The 17,096-nt window shown below is 30.7% G+C and overlaps 4 protein-coding genes across 5 annotated transcripts; 1 reads left to right on the plus strand and 3 right to left on the minus strand.

Annotated features, from left to right (window-relative positions):
• Window positions 1-107: 107 nt before the first annotated feature.
• LOC111690287 (F-BAR domain only protein 2) lies at window positions 108-12,987 on the minus strand. The gene is given in 15 exon segments (XM_046950154.1): window positions 108-338; window positions 398-627; window positions 790-1,125; window positions 1,202-1,375; window positions 1,442-2,019; window positions 2,117-2,289; window positions 2,347-2,699; window positions 2,765-2,870; window positions 3,233-3,505; window positions 4,337-4,927; window positions 5,007-5,103; window positions 5,166-5,264; window positions 5,335-5,901; window positions 5,969-6,118; window positions 12,886-12,987. Coding segments are annotated over 14 exon segments (3,705 nt in total). The 5' UTR covers window positions 5,999-6,118; window positions 12,886-12,987; the 3' UTR covers window positions 108-240.
• On the minus strand, window positions 6,668-12,228 carry LOC111690288 (lysine-specific demethylase 3A). 2 transcript variants are annotated; one of them, XM_023452750.2, is made up of 2 exons: window positions 11,835-12,228; window positions 6,668-9,899 (listed from the first exon to the last, which is right to left on the minus strand). In XM_023452750.2, exon 2 carries the CDS (start codon window positions 9,869-9,871, stop codon window positions 6,788-6,790), a length of 3,084 nt encoding a protein of 1,027 aa, XP_023308518.2. In that variant the 5' UTR covers window positions 9,872-9,899; window positions 11,835-12,228; the 3' UTR covers window positions 6,668-6,787. The 2 variants fall into 2 exon arrangements, with proteins under 2 accessions (XP_023308518.2, XP_023308517.2); XM_023452749.2 differs by having other exon boundaries at window positions 6,668-9,904.
• A 591-nt stretch (window positions 12,988-13,578) lies between the features above and the next one.
• LOC111690258 (dnaJ homolog subfamily C member 17) lies at window positions 13,579-14,647 on the minus strand. Its single transcript, XM_023452711.2, has one exon. The coding sequence runs from the start codon at window positions 14,503-14,505 to the stop codon at window positions 13,627-13,629; it is 879 nt and encodes a 292-aa protein (XP_023308479.2). The 5' UTR covers window positions 14,506-14,647; the 3' UTR covers window positions 13,579-13,626.
• A 549-nt stretch (window positions 14,648-15,196) lies between these two features.
• Window positions 15,197-15,965, plus strand: LOC111690270 (DPH3 homolog). Its single transcript, XM_023452723.2, has 3 exons — window positions 15,197-15,425; window positions 15,500-15,574; window positions 15,661-15,965. Exons 1-3 carry the CDS (start codon window positions 15,318-15,320, stop codon window positions 15,736-15,738), a joined length of 261 nt encoding a protein of 86 aa, XP_023308491.2. The 5' UTR covers window positions 15,197-15,317; the 3' UTR covers window positions 15,739-15,965.
• Window positions 15,966-17,096: the final 1,131 nt, after the last annotated feature.

The raw sequence follows: 17,096 nt of genomic DNA on the forward strand, positions 1-17,096 counted from the left end.
AAAGAAACTATGATTTATCTTTTTTATTATTGTGTAGATTACATGTTCACGTATCTGTAATTCTGTAAAAATTGTAGAAAAACTTTGGAGTAATTCGAATTCGTATATTTTGAATGTTGTTTGGTTTTAATATATAAAAAAGTTTCTTTTTTTCTTTTTTATTGTTATTATTATTATATTTAGTAACAAACAATTAATTGAGGCATCCGTTTCTAGTTAATATATATTTTTAAAAATTATTTAGTTTGATTTTCCCGAAAATGGACTAGATGAACCAACAGACGGTGGTGTTGGTGTGGCCGCACTACGTACACCATCTCCTTCACACACATATTTACCTATGAAATGAAGAAATAATAGTTTATTGAAAGTTTATAAGTTAATATTTGATTCTGACCTGACACAAATCTCTTTTTTACCAACGACACTCGGTAGCCATGACCATGTAATTCAAATTCTATGCCAGACAATGTTGTACCTTCACAATTGAATTGTGTTGTTAGCAAAGCTGGTGTAGACGGTCCATCGCTTAGCTCTAAACGAGCTCTCAACGTACCAACTCCACCGTCTTGGGAATTTTGGGATATATCGGTAAAATTCCATACCAAGCGATTCGATTCGCCCAACCTAAAAAAGTATTGAAATAAACAATAATTAAAACTGTAGAAAATATACTTATTATGATGTATGTATGTATGTATGTATGTATGTATGTATGTATGTATGTATGTATGTATGTATGTATGTATGTATGTATGTATGTATGTATGAATGTATTCTGTCTCTTACCATGCCGAATGAGGTTTAGATTGTACGTTTCGAACTGATCCATTAACTGGCACAAGTAGTGTTACATTTAAAAGTGGACATGCCGCACTCATGGCATGATTATTATATTTGTAATCAACCTTGAGAGCTGTAAAGGTGGGTTCACATTTCCAATAGCTAACCAGTTGAAACGGACACGAACTAGCCCCAGGCTTAGTGCGCACTTGATACTTTAGTATATCCACGTTGAAATATGAAGCTGTAGGATTCTGTTCCGCCTGACGTCTCAATAATGCTGTTAATGCTGGCATATTAAATTCTAGCATAGTGCTAAATGAACTGGATTGATTTTTATCCCTTAAAATAAACAAACGAATTTACATTAAATTTAAAAAAAAAAATTGAATTGTGAATGATTCGAAGATATACTTACGTTTGCACTAATTTACTATTTGGTATAAAATGTTCTAAATTTTGTACATTTTTAATACGAAAGCCTAATTTAGCTGGATTGGGGTTATTAGCCAACAAACCCGCAATACCGGCAGGGAATGATAACATCATATCTCCAGATATTTTAACTTGACATCGTGATTCATCGCTACCTCTAATAATGGAGAAATTATAACATTGACAAAGATATTACCACATGTAATATATATGTTATTCTTACCTAAAGTAAGCATGAATAATTTCGTGAAATGCTACCGCCAGCGGTATAGTATCAGAGATTCCAATGGTTAGGGGTGAGGGCCCTCTGGAAGAGCTAATACCACCAATGGCTGTGCGGAATTCCAAGGAGCCTATACTATCCGCTCGATTAATGGTATTAATCGGTGCAGGACTAATGCGCCCTCTAGCACCTACTAACATTTCTGATCTCCTTGAAGGCGGTCTTGGTATAGCAATACTACTACCTGTTCCAGAAGTTGGAGTTGGTATTTGTCGACCTTGAGTTTTTGTCAGATTTGCTGAAGCTGGAGCTGATGAACTTACGTCGCCCAATTCAGAAAATATATCACCGAGATCGGCATATCTATAAAAATTCATAGTATATATAAAATAATATATGTAATATATTAATGAGATTGTGTTTTAGTCTTACTTTGAATTGTTTGACATAGACAATGTGGGACTTTGTAAAGGTGCATACGGATGTACTGCTGCCGTTGGTGTGGAAGCATTCGAAATTTCCGGTGATTGTTGTCGCGAAGTTAGTCTAGATTGTTGTTGCAACTGCTGGCTGTGCTGCTTTAAAAACAAATGTATGAATTATAAACTCATGATTAAATTATAGTTACAATATAAGCGCGAACTCTAATATCAATAAAGCAGATAAAACACATACCGAAAATACTCCTGTTGGCGATAATGAAATATTTTCAACGGTCGCCCTTAATTCATCCACACTTGCGGACATGGGCGCCTGGCCGTTATTTAAAGGTTTTATTTTTACATGTATTCTCTTCTCTGGCCTATCGTTATCAGATTCTGAATCGGAATCAGAATAGAAACTACCAGCTAAAAAATGTAAGCGGTTAAAAACGCAAGACTTTTAGTAACATTTCAAGCAATTACCGTTCTCTTTATTTTCATCCCAGGCAACCTCTTTGGGTGGTTGAAGGCTGTAACCATCTTCGTCAACTTCATTGCCACTAAACTGCTGACCAGCTGTTGAAGCTGTATTATTGATTTTGTTGGTATGATTTGAATCGGCGGTTCCACTGACACTGTTATCAGCTAAACCCGACGTTGAAGACACATCAGGTATATTTGAGATACCCGAAGTCGATGCTCCTCCTGTTTCTGTACCAGTTCCTACTAGTTTTGAAGTTATGGCTAATAATCCAGAATTTGTTGTACTTGAGTTTTGTTGTTTTGTTTTACCCTGGTCATCATATTCCATAGAACTATTACCTGCTCTGTCCACACTAAAAATTAAAAATTAAGAGATATTTAAACATTTATAATGTTTATAACAAATCTTATAACTCACCTTTGAGTGCGTTCTTCCTTAATGTTATCCGCCATTTCGCCATCTTTCTTTTTCTTTGATTTTTTAGTTTTCGTTTTGTCACGTCGACTTCGCAATATGCCCGACACTAAGAAATAATTAGAATAGTATTGTTGTATTTGATAATATCCATTGATCTAATATCAAATTGAATTATACTTAATGTTAACTTAGTTATTATCATAATAAATGCATTATTAAACAGAAGAATTTATATACATAGTTGAAACTCAAACACCAACTCAAAATACAGAATCCTTTAAATACATTCTAATCGGAATTAAAAAATAATAAAAAAGAAGTTTTCTACGATTTAAGGAAAAAAGAATAAGAAATGCATAATACATTTATACATTTGTTTCAAATTAAAGCACCAAAAAGAACTTCCTTTTTTAACCGTTTCATTTCAATACATTAATTAACAGAGTTTCAATCAACACAAAATCATACCCTGTGAATTTGAAGAGAAAATATTTAATAGGGATGTAGTGCGTCTCTGACTTGTTCCCAATGTCGTGGCAGGTGTTGATGAATAAGAATTGTTGTTTGTTGTATTTTGTGGTGAGAAAAGTTGATGATGATTTGTAGTAGTAGTTGTAGTTCCTGAACGATCTGAGAACTTTTTAGTGCTTAACACGGGAGCTGATATATTTGGTGATGTGGCTGTAATGTTGTCTCTAGAGTTTGTTGATAAAACATCACGATCTATTTGTGAGTTCAGTGCTATTCACAGGTGAAAGGAAGTTGTTTAAACGAATTATTATTGATTAAATTATTAGTTACGAGAAAAAAATAGTGTGATTATTTTCATGAGCTCTTTTTTTTCGATTCTTTCGATTGTGTGAATAACGAGTTCTTTTTTAATTTATCATTAATCATTGTGCCATTAAATATTACAAATCAAACTAATGCATAAAAATGACTGAAAATACAATTGTACAAAATATGTATGTATGTGGAATGTATGCGATATTTAAATACACAATCAAAAGTAATAATGAAAAAATCAACAGATAATTTTTTAACATAAAGTTGGTGTTTTGAGTGTAAGTATTTACTTCGAAGATACAAATTAAAATAATAAATAATAATAAAAATAACTACATGTAATCAATTAATCAATCAATCAATCAATCTGCCAGATTTTCATTTACATCCATCCATCGTTATCATCCACATAATTTCAAAACAAAAATTAAATTACATATACTTTTACACTTAAATATTAACTCGGATGCATTTAAAAGGACTTGGAATGATAATTAATGAAAGCTAGCAGATTTTTCGTCAATCTGTGGTCATTGGTAAATCTACAAAACTTTATCGTTAATATTGGTTTCATTTAAAATATACAATTTAAATTTGAATTTTTTCATAGAATTAAATATTTTATAGTATTGTATGTAGTAGTAGGAGTAGTTGTAGAAAGAAAAGGAAATATATAAACAATACTTCTTAAAAAGTGTCTTTTAAAAGTCCTTAAGACGTTAGAAGGAGGGAGAGATAGATAGAAGATATAGAGTAATAGTGTTTAAGCAGTTGTCAAAAATGAACCTTGATTGTTATCCTGTAGTGATTGAAGCTCAGAGTTAAGGGAATTTTTGTTGATGGTTGTGGTAGTTGTGCCAGAGGTGGTGGTGGTACTAGTAGTGTTATTTGTAGCATTTATATTGACTGATAGTGAACTTGTGATACAATTACTATCCATACCGAAATTTCCACTACCGCTAGTGGCAGACGTAGATATTCCGGTATTTTGTTGCTGTGGCTGTTGTTTGCTGGGATTGTTTGACGAGAACCAACTGCGAAAATTACTTTTGACGGTGCTGGTCGTTGCAGTTACTGTTGCGGCTGCATTTGGTGTAGAGGTTACTTCTGGCGAAGTCGGCCTCGATGTGGTAGTTTTTGTGCTGTTAACATCCAATACAGAGTCATCAGCATTCATAATACTACCGCTGCCACTTGCAACACTACCTACTGATACAGCTTCGGTACCGCGTAAATCCATCGAAACGTTCCCACCACGATTGATGCTAGTGGCTGAATTTGAATTTGAAGCAACAGAGGGTTGATTCAAACGAATATTTGAAGTGGCTGATATTTGTTGATTTATAGATAATGGAATGAATTCAAGTTCTGGCATTTCTGAAACAGTTTCATGATATAAACAATAAACATTCAATTAATATTAAAACTAATGCAATTGTATTTCAATATTAATTACCGGGTTTCTCCAAGCCAGTGTATTTATTTAATACAAATTGTTCCAGCAATTTGTCAACAGTCATATCTAAAAATTGTCGCTTAAAATCGGAATGTACCTTAAAGAATATTTATAAATGATGGATGGATGGCATTATGTTATATTAAGTTTTTATATTACCTGTCCAACCATATCATGGTTATTTTGCAACAATTCCAAATAAGTAGAAAGAAATTCTTTCATTTGACGCAAATGCATTTCTTCAATTTCTTGAAATCGCTTTAAGAAAAATAAAACGAATTTGACGAATGATGAATTTTATTAAAAGAGAACACTAATTTGCACGTACCTTACAAGTCTGCGTCATACGACGTTCAAATTCGTTCTTAATGGGGTTGTGTTTATCTAATAATACTTTATAGTCGTCTTGTAGTTTGCGTAGTTTCGTTTCCAATTTATCAATATCTTTTTGTGATGAATTATCTTTTCGTAGTTTTTCTAATTCTTGTGCCTTACTACTGTACATATCTCTAGCCTTTTGTACATCCGCAGTAGATGTTTGTATTGCTTTAACACATTCCAACGTTTGTGCTTCGTCTTCTTTTACAGTCTTGTGCTTTTTATGCAATTCATCCGTGTATTTCGTTACATCCTTAACCAATTCTGTGAGTTTTTGCACCATTTGCATGTGGAGTGTAGACAATTTTTCTGCCGATGTCCTAAGAATGGTCCATACTGGTGAAAATGTACTATTTAATGTTCCCGTACTGGCCTTATGAGCCAGTTTTGACATTAATTTCGAATTTTGCTCCTCTATACTTGACTTTTCTCGAAAAAAGTCCGAAAGTTCTTTGCTGGCTTGTAGACCATATTTCATATTATGATATAAAACATCAAAACCATTGTTCTTCTCCCCCTAATGGTATTAAAGTATTTATTCGTAAATATTTGTAAACAATTCTTAAATAGAAAAATGTACAAACCCAAAAATAATCGTTAAAATCGACAGTCATTTTGAAATACTTTTAATTTGTTAATCTTCAATGTACGAACTTGTGTTGATATTGATTTGATATTCAATCAAAAATTATAATTGACTTTCTTTAGTAGCAGCTTGATTTTCATTTTTAATCCTTAAATAAATATTAAAAAGAAATAACGTAAATAAAACTCTAAAAAGGGAAATTTTAAATTAATTATATTACCAACTAAAATTTGTAAATTAATAAAACTTTTGTAAAATATACTTTCATTATATTATAATAGCTTATTTAAGGATATTTTAATTATGGATTCATAACATGTATGTATATGAATGTATGTATGTAGATGCTAAATGGTTTTTGAAAATCTATTATTTGCTTATTATTTTATTTATTAGTTCTACTTCAAGTCCAAATTAGGCTATGTCGAATCTTATCCTTGTTTGTTAAGGTTAATAATTTTCGAAAATCTCGAGATTTTTCGGCACAGGAACATCTTGAATACTGTAAATTACTAAAAACAATTCCTGGAACTTTCGGGTTTGAAATAAGAAGAATATAACAAGATTATTGAAGTAATTTAAGCCGTTCTATATAGAACATGCCGCCTAAAAGTGGTTTGTATTATATTAACTAAATGCCATAACGTTTAACTTACATTTTAAAAATATCATAATAAAAAATGATACAAATGAAAAATGTTTGCAAGTAGATTTTAATGTATTTTATATTAACAAAAGTACAGACATAATAAATTGAATCATTTTGTGTATTTAAAAGATTTAAACAAATATACATTTATATTAAAATTAATGAAAACTAAGCAGAATCATCTGCTCTCATTTGTAGTTTGGCTTTAATTTCTTCGGCGCGTTCGACTTCCTGATCGAGACGTTTTTCTAAAGCTCTAGTCAATATGGTGCAACAGTCTTTGATGGCATGATAGACTATGTTCTTTATTTGCAACTTGTCTTCGTGATTGGTGTGAGAATGTGAGAGTCGTCGAAATTCGTGGGTTAAATGGAAACAATGTGTGATATTTTCAGGCGAGACGAAATCCTCTGCCACCTTAATACAGTTATGAAGGTTTTGTACTTGATGTGGAGCTCCGGCTGGAATAAAAACGGCATCTCCCAAACACTGGACAATGGGATATCCTTCCACGCCATATTCGTTGAAAAGTCTTGCTCGCAATTTATCATCTAAGTACCAATTTTGATCGTGTATGGGATCGTGATCTGGTTCTAGACGAAATCCTTTTTCTAGAGTGACCCTATTTAATAGATCACGTATCTTGTCAGCATCTCGGGCCGGAAAGATGTGCCATAATGCTCCTGGTAACACATTTTTCTTTTGAACTCTTGCTCTTGTTAAAAATTCACAGCCGCCCATTGCAATTGCTTTGCAAGATGCCGATATTTGCGATTTGTTGTCAGAGTCTTCCGGTATACCGACATAGACCATTATATTGACAGCATCAGAGATATCTAAATGTAAGTTTGTAGTTCCCTTATCGGGATGAAATGCCGATCCGTAAGCATTGTACATTTTCGGTCCCAAATCTGGAGGAACAAACATTTTCGGCAAGCAACTGGCTATATTAAGATTTCCGGTGCGTAATGTGTATTCCGGCATAGGAAGTCCTTTCATAAGATCTTTATATCTAGTGGGAAGTATTTCGGCAAAATCATCGCCAGGCGGCCAATCCTTTAGTTTTAATAACATTGGCTTTCCGTTAGCATCAAGAAGACGTTTCTTCATACATTGAAACCCTTCCCAAAAGTGACGCATTGGCTGGTTGGGTACGAGATTACCATTGAGACAATTAATAAGATCGTTAGGCTTCTCGCCAAAATCTTTTAAAAAAGCTTCTGGGCGCCAAAGATCTAAATTTAGAGATTTAGCAACCTCTGATATCATAACCGGCTGTCCGCATTTCCAAACTTCTTGGAAGAGTATGCGATTATCAGGGTGATTTGCATTTGTTAAACGTAATAGTTTTCCATCGCACAACCATTCATGGGGAACACCTGGAGCTATCAAAGTAGAATTTGTCAATATCATTGCTCTCGGTGGCAAAAAGCGTCTGTAGCCTGCAAGTCCTTTTCGCAAAAAATTAATGTGCTTAAAATTATCGAATGCTGTAGTGATGGGGTCCTTGCCCAACGTTTGTTTGTTAAATATTCGCCCTGGTACATAATCAATGCCTTTAGCACGAGCAAATTCTAGAGCTTTGGAGTGAATTTGCTCCAAACGTGCTTGTTTTCTTAGAGTTTCTTGGGTGGCCAGAGAGGAGGCACTGGTCTGTTGCTTTAATTGAGATTCTTTGATCATGTCCTGTATTAAATTCTTCAAATCACCATTTGGCATTTTTTGTTTGCTCAACAAGCATCCGCAAAGTTGAGGAATTTCCCAAAGAGTCCTCACGTCATGTAAAAGTCTGCCCAAAATATTCAACGAATCACCAGCTATAATTTGGGTCAATATAAGCTCTTTTGCATGATGTGTCACACCTCCAGAACATAATAACCAATAAAAATCATCTCTACCTTTGGGAGGTTTTTCGCCGGCTTGCATTTTGCGAACTGTCCTGTTTTCTTTGCGATCTTTAAAGCAGTCCAAGCAAACACCAAATCCGCACTTTTCACAAGTCCAATGAAAGTTAAAAAGGGTAGTATCGCAAACGTCACAAATTTCTCGAATACCTTGAACAACTTTCTTCCAAGCGATCGTACTGTTTGTATTTTCGTGAAGTTTTAATGCTTCAGCTTCCTGACGCCAAAGGTAGCAAAACTGATCTCCGACATGCAGTAATATGTAACGGCAAACTTGTATATCCATGTTGCCAGCTGTTGGTTCAGTGTTCTCGTCTGGTCGCCATATGTTGATTTCCTCCTGCGTGGGATCAATATACGGATTGGGAAAACCAGCAACTAAGAGCTGGCCAGCCTCTGTGTATTGAAGACAACGAAATTCATAAAAACGACAATAAACATCATTGGATCCCTGTTGTGGAGTTCTTCTACGACACTCTCTGCACTTGTGTATTTTAATGGCGTTTATATTTGATGTCGTAGAATTGTTTGTATTAGTTTCTAAAGCAACGGCTGATGAGGTGTTACCTTGTAACTTAAAACATGGTAAATGTTGTAGAAACGGTTTACAACTTTTACGATATTCTTTATCTTTTTCTTCTTCCTCCGGCGTAAGTTTTTCCAAATTTTGAAGAATATCCTCATCATTTTGTGAGTTGTTACTTTGGTCATCAAGACTTCCCGAGTTATATATCGTACTGGTAGTTGCATTATTGTCACTTGATTGTTCAGTTATAGTTTTACTTTGCGTTGGTTCAACGTTAGAAATAGTTGTCTCTATTTTTGAATTGTCATTATCCACGTTTATTTCAGATTGGTTATCTAGTATAGAAGCAGTACTGTTAGGAATATCAATGTTTATATGATCACTTATTATCAGTGCACTTGTTTCACTACGTTTTACAATATTAATTTCTTTAATATTTTCTTCCAAAACCTCTGTTAGTTTTTCTTGTGTATTATCCTTCAATTGACATAGAGTCTCTATTTTTAAGTCGTCAATCTTTTTCTTGGTATCTGTATTGGAAATATGAATCTCAATAATGGACTTCCTTTCGGTTGTATGGGTTTCCAAACGAGGTTGTTTTGTTAAGTTTGACATGGGTGCGACATTATCTTCCATATCCCCCTCTTCGTGTTCTCTTTTACGTTGCATACGAAAGGTTTTCAACTCGTCTATGTTGGGTTTCTTACAAGAAATTTCATGTTCCTCTTGTGAGGAGGACCCAAGTTCGGCTTGAATTTCCTCTTTCATTTCTGGCATTTCGGCTATGAGGGCAGCGGCTAGTTCGTGATTTTCTGAAGACATGTTCGATGTATGTATGTATAAATTTTTACTGTTCTATGGCAAAGTAGAGAAAAGAAAGAAGAAAAATGTTGCTATTACTTCTCTCTTTGAAGTGGAAGCGCCTGTGAACTGGATAAGGTGGCAGCAGTGAGTTTCTTTCATTTTAACCGCGTATTGCAAATATCTTACTTAACTATTAGTATTTACCAAAAAGCACTCTATATAGATTTTTTTGTTAACTTAATTACTCGTATTAGGATAATGTGGGTGGCAGCTTGAGTTAAATTTTATTTGTTGCTGCTAAATATTTTCTATTCCCAACTAATGGATATTTTAGGTCATTTTAAAGTATTTATTTGACCCAAAATAAAGCAAGTTTGTTTATTGTTTACATTTAAATTTTTGTAATGCTATAGAATTGGTTTAGTTGCTTCCAATTTAACTACTCACTACCACCACATTACCTGCTTACACGCACTTGTTATTTAATATTAGAATGCATTTTAAAATAAACGAATGCACTGATAAATGTTTTATAATAGAAAAATAAATACCTATGTATGTATGTAATTTAAAAAAGTGAAAATATGATTGATATGAATGCATTGACAAAATTCATGAAAATTTATTGTTTTTCAAACTAGTACTATATCTCATCATATTTAACCTTTATCTTTATAGAAACAATCAATGCAACGTATAATCGAATAATTTCGACAGCAGAACGTATCAGAACGCATGTTTTGGTAAAAGAATTTACAAAAATTCTGAATAACATTTAAAACGTTTTTTTAATTTTTTAATCTGTTGCAGTTTGTGATAATACTTATGTAGAATACATACATATATAAAATATAATTTTTTATGTAATTTATGAAGTATAGATAAAAAAGTCTGATTCAGCGTTTATGTATGTATTTATACTGAATGAAGTTGTAGATTACAAAATATTCAAAGTATCAACATAAAAACTAACATATGATGATAAAACATAATTAATTTGTTTAAAATCAATTTTATGTGAACATATATATACATTAGATTGTCCCGAGGAACGGCATTTTTAATAATTTCATGTATGAACACCTCCCAATTGATGCGTAGTACTGAACATAAGAAAAATAAAAAATATTTTTTTCGAATGGTCCTCTGTTCCCTACCAGCGATTGAAAACCATGGCCTCAGTATAATTTGTGAAAAATAAAATATCTCCAAATTTTTTGAAATGGGTACTAAAAATTACACAATTTTGTGCCGATTACGGAATAATTATTTTAAAATTTTTATAGAGTATTTTTAGTCAAGAAATAATTTTAGGTGGGTAGAAGAGGCAAATTATTTTTGCTAAAAACTGTCGTAATTTTTAGCATTACAGAAAAATAGTTAAAAAATTGTTTGGCATTTGATTAGGTCCATTTCAAATTTGTTTTAATTATTTTGGAGTTTATACCTATTACATAAAAACAAATTGTTTTATAGTGAAACCTATCATTTGCTATGATAAATAGGACTTTTTACCTTTAATATTTAAATGTTTTCGATAATTATGGTTGGAAGATTCCAATTTTTGGTGCAATACATTAGAATCACCAATAAGTTAGTTAGGGCCGTTTGCGTTTCAGGTGACGATATGTACATATGTATACAGAAATCTGTCTGCATCACCATTCATTTTGATAAAATAAGTTAATTAATTGCACTTATGTTCGCGATAAATTTGACCTCTAGACTTAAACAGAAATGATATAACAACGACAATTGCACGCAACTGCCATTATAGGAAACATTTTTTCTTTAATGTTAACTACTATGGGCATATACATACATATATGCTTACATATGTACGGATATTATTTATACATACATATACCAACTACATTATCATCGTACATTATAATTTTTCTCTGTGACATAATTGAAAATAACTATTATAAAATTATTATGTTTTATATGTACATAATTAATGTTAAAGAATTATACATACAGACATAGAAATTTACAATTGCTGCATCAAATCACCATTCATGTTTTTGGGGCGTTTACCCTATTGAGACTCTGCTAATCAGTAAATTTAATTTTATGCACATTTATTTGTCCAGTAATGTGTGTGTAGAGGCTACTTTTAACAAATATTTCCACTATATCCACTTTTTTCAATGTTTAATTCACTATCCGCTACATACGTATAAAAAATACTTTAAGATTGTTTAATATAAATCTTTGTATGCACACGTATTTATTTTGCAAATTTTAAGGAAAAATCTGGCTCAATATTTTTCTACAAAACATTTAATTAATTGAACAAATCTATGAACAACAAAAATTACATTTACAGATTTTCACACAAAAGCGAAGGAAAAATACAATGAAAAAACTGTCAACTGAAAATTCATACAAAATAAACGACGAAAGAGAAATGGAAAAAAACGTGCTGCCACCTTTTAAAAAATCACATAACAGAGCTGTGAATTAGTTTTTTACATAATTCTCAATTCTAATTACTATACAATTAACAAATTTGTAGTTGAACAATTGTAATCTCAAAAACTTGAAAATTGTTGTCTGATCTATTTTAAGCCACACGTCAATATTTTGGTCAAAACTTGCTGTTATAAAACGATAAAATTTTGCAGAAAAGCGATTTTAGCAAAGACGCTATTCGGGAACACCAGAAAATGTTATAAACAACAAAAATTACATTCATACAAACTATTCCTTATTAAAGAACGCATATTCTTAAATCTCTGTCAATGTAGAGGATTTCAAAACATATGCGTGTAACCTGGCATTACTTAAGAAAATGCTATATGAATGATGGATAATTAAAATTGATTTTTTCGAAATTAAAGTGTACCCAATGTTTAACATTCACATATCCATACACTTATTGTGAATGAATACAAATAAATTATCACTAAAAAATAACATGGCGAATTATTGTAAAAGAATATGTTAAGAACGACTATTTGTATATATTTTGATCAACTAAGGCATTTTTACAATTTCGATATCTTGAATTTTAAAATAGTACTTACTAGATTGTTTTCGATATGCTTTTGTATTCTTATAAAATTAATTAAAACCTTATTTAATAATAGTCGATGTTTTGTTTGCAAAAAGACGTAATGAATACATGAAATGAGAATGTATTATTAGTTATTAGTGTTACCATATTTTCTTTAAATGCTAAAGCGAAATGACCACACATCAAATTGGTAAACTCAGACGGTAAGTTTTTTAAATGTGTTAGACGGTCTACACAGTGAAACTTTTGTTTTATAAAATAAAACATTATTTCAGTTGTCGTGATAAAACCAGCACTTTGTTACCCCTATGGATTAACATAAACAAAAATCTGACAATTTTTCTTCCGACGTTTTGAAAATTTTCATGCTATTTTTGTTTTATATATCTTTGCACATTAAGATTCCTTTACAATAAAGTGCAAAATTTATTACCAAATGGCCAAATATGAGTAAAAACTGAAAAATCGATATTTTCTCCTTCTAAATTAAAAACTTGAGAGCCTTTGCGGCACCTATTAACGTTATCCTATCAGACTATTTTTTTGCATAAAAAAGTTTTACAACCCAAAGAACAACTCTAGAAGGTGGACGGCCGTCGGACAATCATTTTTTCTTTTATACTATCTTGGTGCACTTTAATGTTTATACTTTAAAGGGTATAAATGGATATAAATCAATAATATCAAAACAATATTTTTATAATTTAAATATATGTATATTATTAAACATTAGAAAAAGAATCCTAAAATCTTATAAATCTTCTTTTTGTAATTGTTCTATTATCCTTTTACGTTCTTCAGCTTGCCTTAATTTCCGCATAACCAAATCCTCATAATCGGTTGTGGTAACTGTAGTCTTTCTTTGATTTTCTATATCTGATGGTGGAGGTGTAATCCATTCTATATGTAATGGGTTTTCCACTAAACCCTTTTCATAAGCTAAAGCCATCTCAGCTGACTCTAATGTTTTAAATTCTACCAGAGCACTGCCACATTTTTTACTCATAACTAAAGCGATAATATCTCCATATTTTTTCAGGTATGTTAGAATATTTTCTTGACTATATCCACCGTTTAATGGATCCTTTTTGTCTGATTTCCACTTGATCTTTAGACGATATGTTGAATTATTTGTATTTTGCTGTTGCATATGTTCAGCTAAGGATTTTTGTAATTGTTCCTTTAGCATGACCTGTTCTTCTTCCAAAAGTCGAGATCCTTCTCTTCTCAATCTTTCTATCTGTTCTTGTAAAATGTCCTCATCGGACTTGTGTGCTGTTTGGAAGGTTTTGCTCGATTGTAAATTATTGTGAAACTCACGTTCTCGCTTTTCTAAATCAGCTTTAAGTTTTTGTCTTTTGCTGTCCAATTGTTTATTGCGGAACTCCGCCGCCTTCTTTGCTTTCCAAACATTATCGTATGCTGTTCTCGCCGACTTATCGGTAAGTATTTCCAATGCCTTAGAAAGTTCATGAAACAATTCTGCTGCTTTGGGATTATCAGGATTTTTGTCAGGATGGCATTCCAAAGCCTTTTTGCGGTAAGCTTTTCTAATAGTACTTTCATCTGCTTCAATTTCAATGCCCAAAATTGCATAAAAATTTACTTCACTATATTTTTTAGATGTCATCGTTTTTTATTTGGTTTGTTTATTTTTATATTTTGTATACTTCACTATTTTTTATTTTAATATAAAACAATTGTTTCGTTTGTTTTGATAGTTTTTATAGAATTCATAGTGATGGGCTTTAATTTAACCCTAAAAAACCTAAAAGCGATTATAATGTACCTAAAATATAAAAATATACATACATAAGTATATATACATGTATATACATATGTACATTATATTATTTTTTATTTTTATATTTAATTAATATGTTGTATACCCCAATTATATTTAATTTAATTGCAATTTTTATTTGAATTATAAAATAAGTACTAAATCTATGGTACTATTTCATTTATATTTTTGTACCATTTGCATAATACAAAAAGTTTGTCCCAAGAAAATTAACGAAAACAAATGTCAAAAATGAACCTTTAAGTTTGCTTTATCTCATAATCATAATAACAGCGCCAAGCGACAAATATTTAAAAATAATATCTTAATCATCTTAACTATTTATTTGGATTTAAATCGTGTTATTTTTACACTAGGTTTTATTTATACCACATACATACAATATGTATGTACGTTATATCTAAAGATATATACAAAATGATATATACAAAGTGTACCTCAACTGTATGTAAGTATCTACGTAGTCGCACTAATTGTATTTCAAGATTTTATATTTGTGATTCATTTTTTGTTTTGATTATCAATCTGCAAAAACAACGTGTTTACATGTTTTATTTTTTATAGTTTTAGGACTAAGCACTAGTAAACTTAAAAAATAATTATATATATCTTAATTTATAATATAATGATTATATAAAATGAGTGTATATCACGACGAAGTTGAAATAGAAGACTTTGAATATGATGATGAAGAGGAAATGTACTACTATCCGTGTCCATGTGGTGACAGGTTTCAGATTTCCAAAGTATGTATAATTTAACCGGTCATAAGAAAATTGTTTATAGGTATTATGATATATTATTTTTGTAAACAAATTAGGAAGAGCTAATAGAAGGCGAAGAAGTTGCTATTTGTCCCAGTTGTTCTTTAATAATAAAAGTTATTTATGATCCAGTAAGTACCTAAATATGTTTTTAATTATACTTATCGATTTTTTTAAATGTATTTAATTCCTATTTCTATTTATTATTAATTTTTAGGAAATGTTTAAAGCAGAGGACGAGGAAGACACTGTTCTTAATGAAAAGTTAACTCAATTAAAATTGGAAATCAATTAATTTATAATTTTAATATAAAATGATAAACACTCTATAGGGGGTTAATATTTTAGTAAAAGTTTTTTTTTCTTATTTAAAATAAATTATAAATGTATATTTGTATACACAAAAAAATAAAACATTTGTTTTAAGTTCATCCAATAACAAAAATTTTAAATTTAAACTCAATTAAAATAATTTATAATTTAAAATCATTCTTCTTTTAAAATATTCCAAGCCTAATTATTGAACATGTCACTAAAATCTACATCGATATTTTGCAATAAATGTACATACATATTAAAAAAAATAATTTTATACAATTTTTGTAAATTACAATTTTGGGCTTTCCCATCGTGACGAATGTGACCGTTGTAGATTTTAATGAGATGAAAAATACATATTTTCAATATTGCATATTTTTATATAGAGCTTTAGGTATATAAAAAAATTTAAATGGGTCTAATTTAAGTAGTTATAGTGCGCCGCTTTGCTGCTTTTTTCTTTAATGAAATAAAGGTTAAAATCTGTGAGATTTTATGGCTATTTGGATAAAGGCTTTTTTACTGTAATTTAGAATATTGCTTTCAGAATCAAAAAATTTGTTTCAGAATTTTTTGGTACTTGGAAATGATATCCCCATAAATTTGGATATATGTATATATTTATTTTAAATATCGCCAATAATACAAACACACAAATAACTTTCACAAGTATAAATCAACAATTGGTCTTAACTCCGATTTAAAGCCCACATCCCAAAATAAAGTTTTTTTTTTTTTAATTAATTTGTTGAATTTTTGTGGTTCTCCTTCCATTTATCGGCTAAATAATCATAACTATCACGTAAAATAACATAATTTTAAATAACAGTATTATACAATTCGAAAGGAAAATTTTATTAAATGTGAAGATATAAGTCTGATGTATTATTGTAACTTCGCACTACGGGAACTGTTTTAAAATTTAATTTAAAATTTTAACATTATAATTATGTACGCATTTTACTTGCTGATTATCACTTTTCCAATAAGTGGCATCTATTTTGTCATGAACCGCAAAAATGCAACTGAAATTGTATAAAAAATCAAAATATTTTATATTTTGATAATTTATAAACAAGTATAAATTAAGTAAATACTTACACATATTTGGTACATATTTGTATGTGTGTATAGCATAAGATGATGCTATATAAGTACATACTTGATAAATAAATATACATTAGGGTGAGTCGAAAATACTTATTTTGCTCGGATTCACTTCAAATAGCGAAGTTCTTGTGTAAGTAAGATATGAACACATTTCTTAATTTTTATTATTTAAATTGAGAATATAATATCTTAGTCCATACAAAGTTTTGCTGATAACGAGAATCT

Source organism: Lucilia cuprina, chromosome 4, assembly GCF_022045245.1.
Source record: "Lucilia cuprina isolate Lc7/37 chromosome 4, ASM2204524v1, whole genome shotgun sequence".
In the NCBI taxonomy this organism is placed as follows: Eukaryota; Metazoa; Arthropoda; class Insecta; order Diptera; family Calliphoridae; genus Lucilia; species Lucilia cuprina.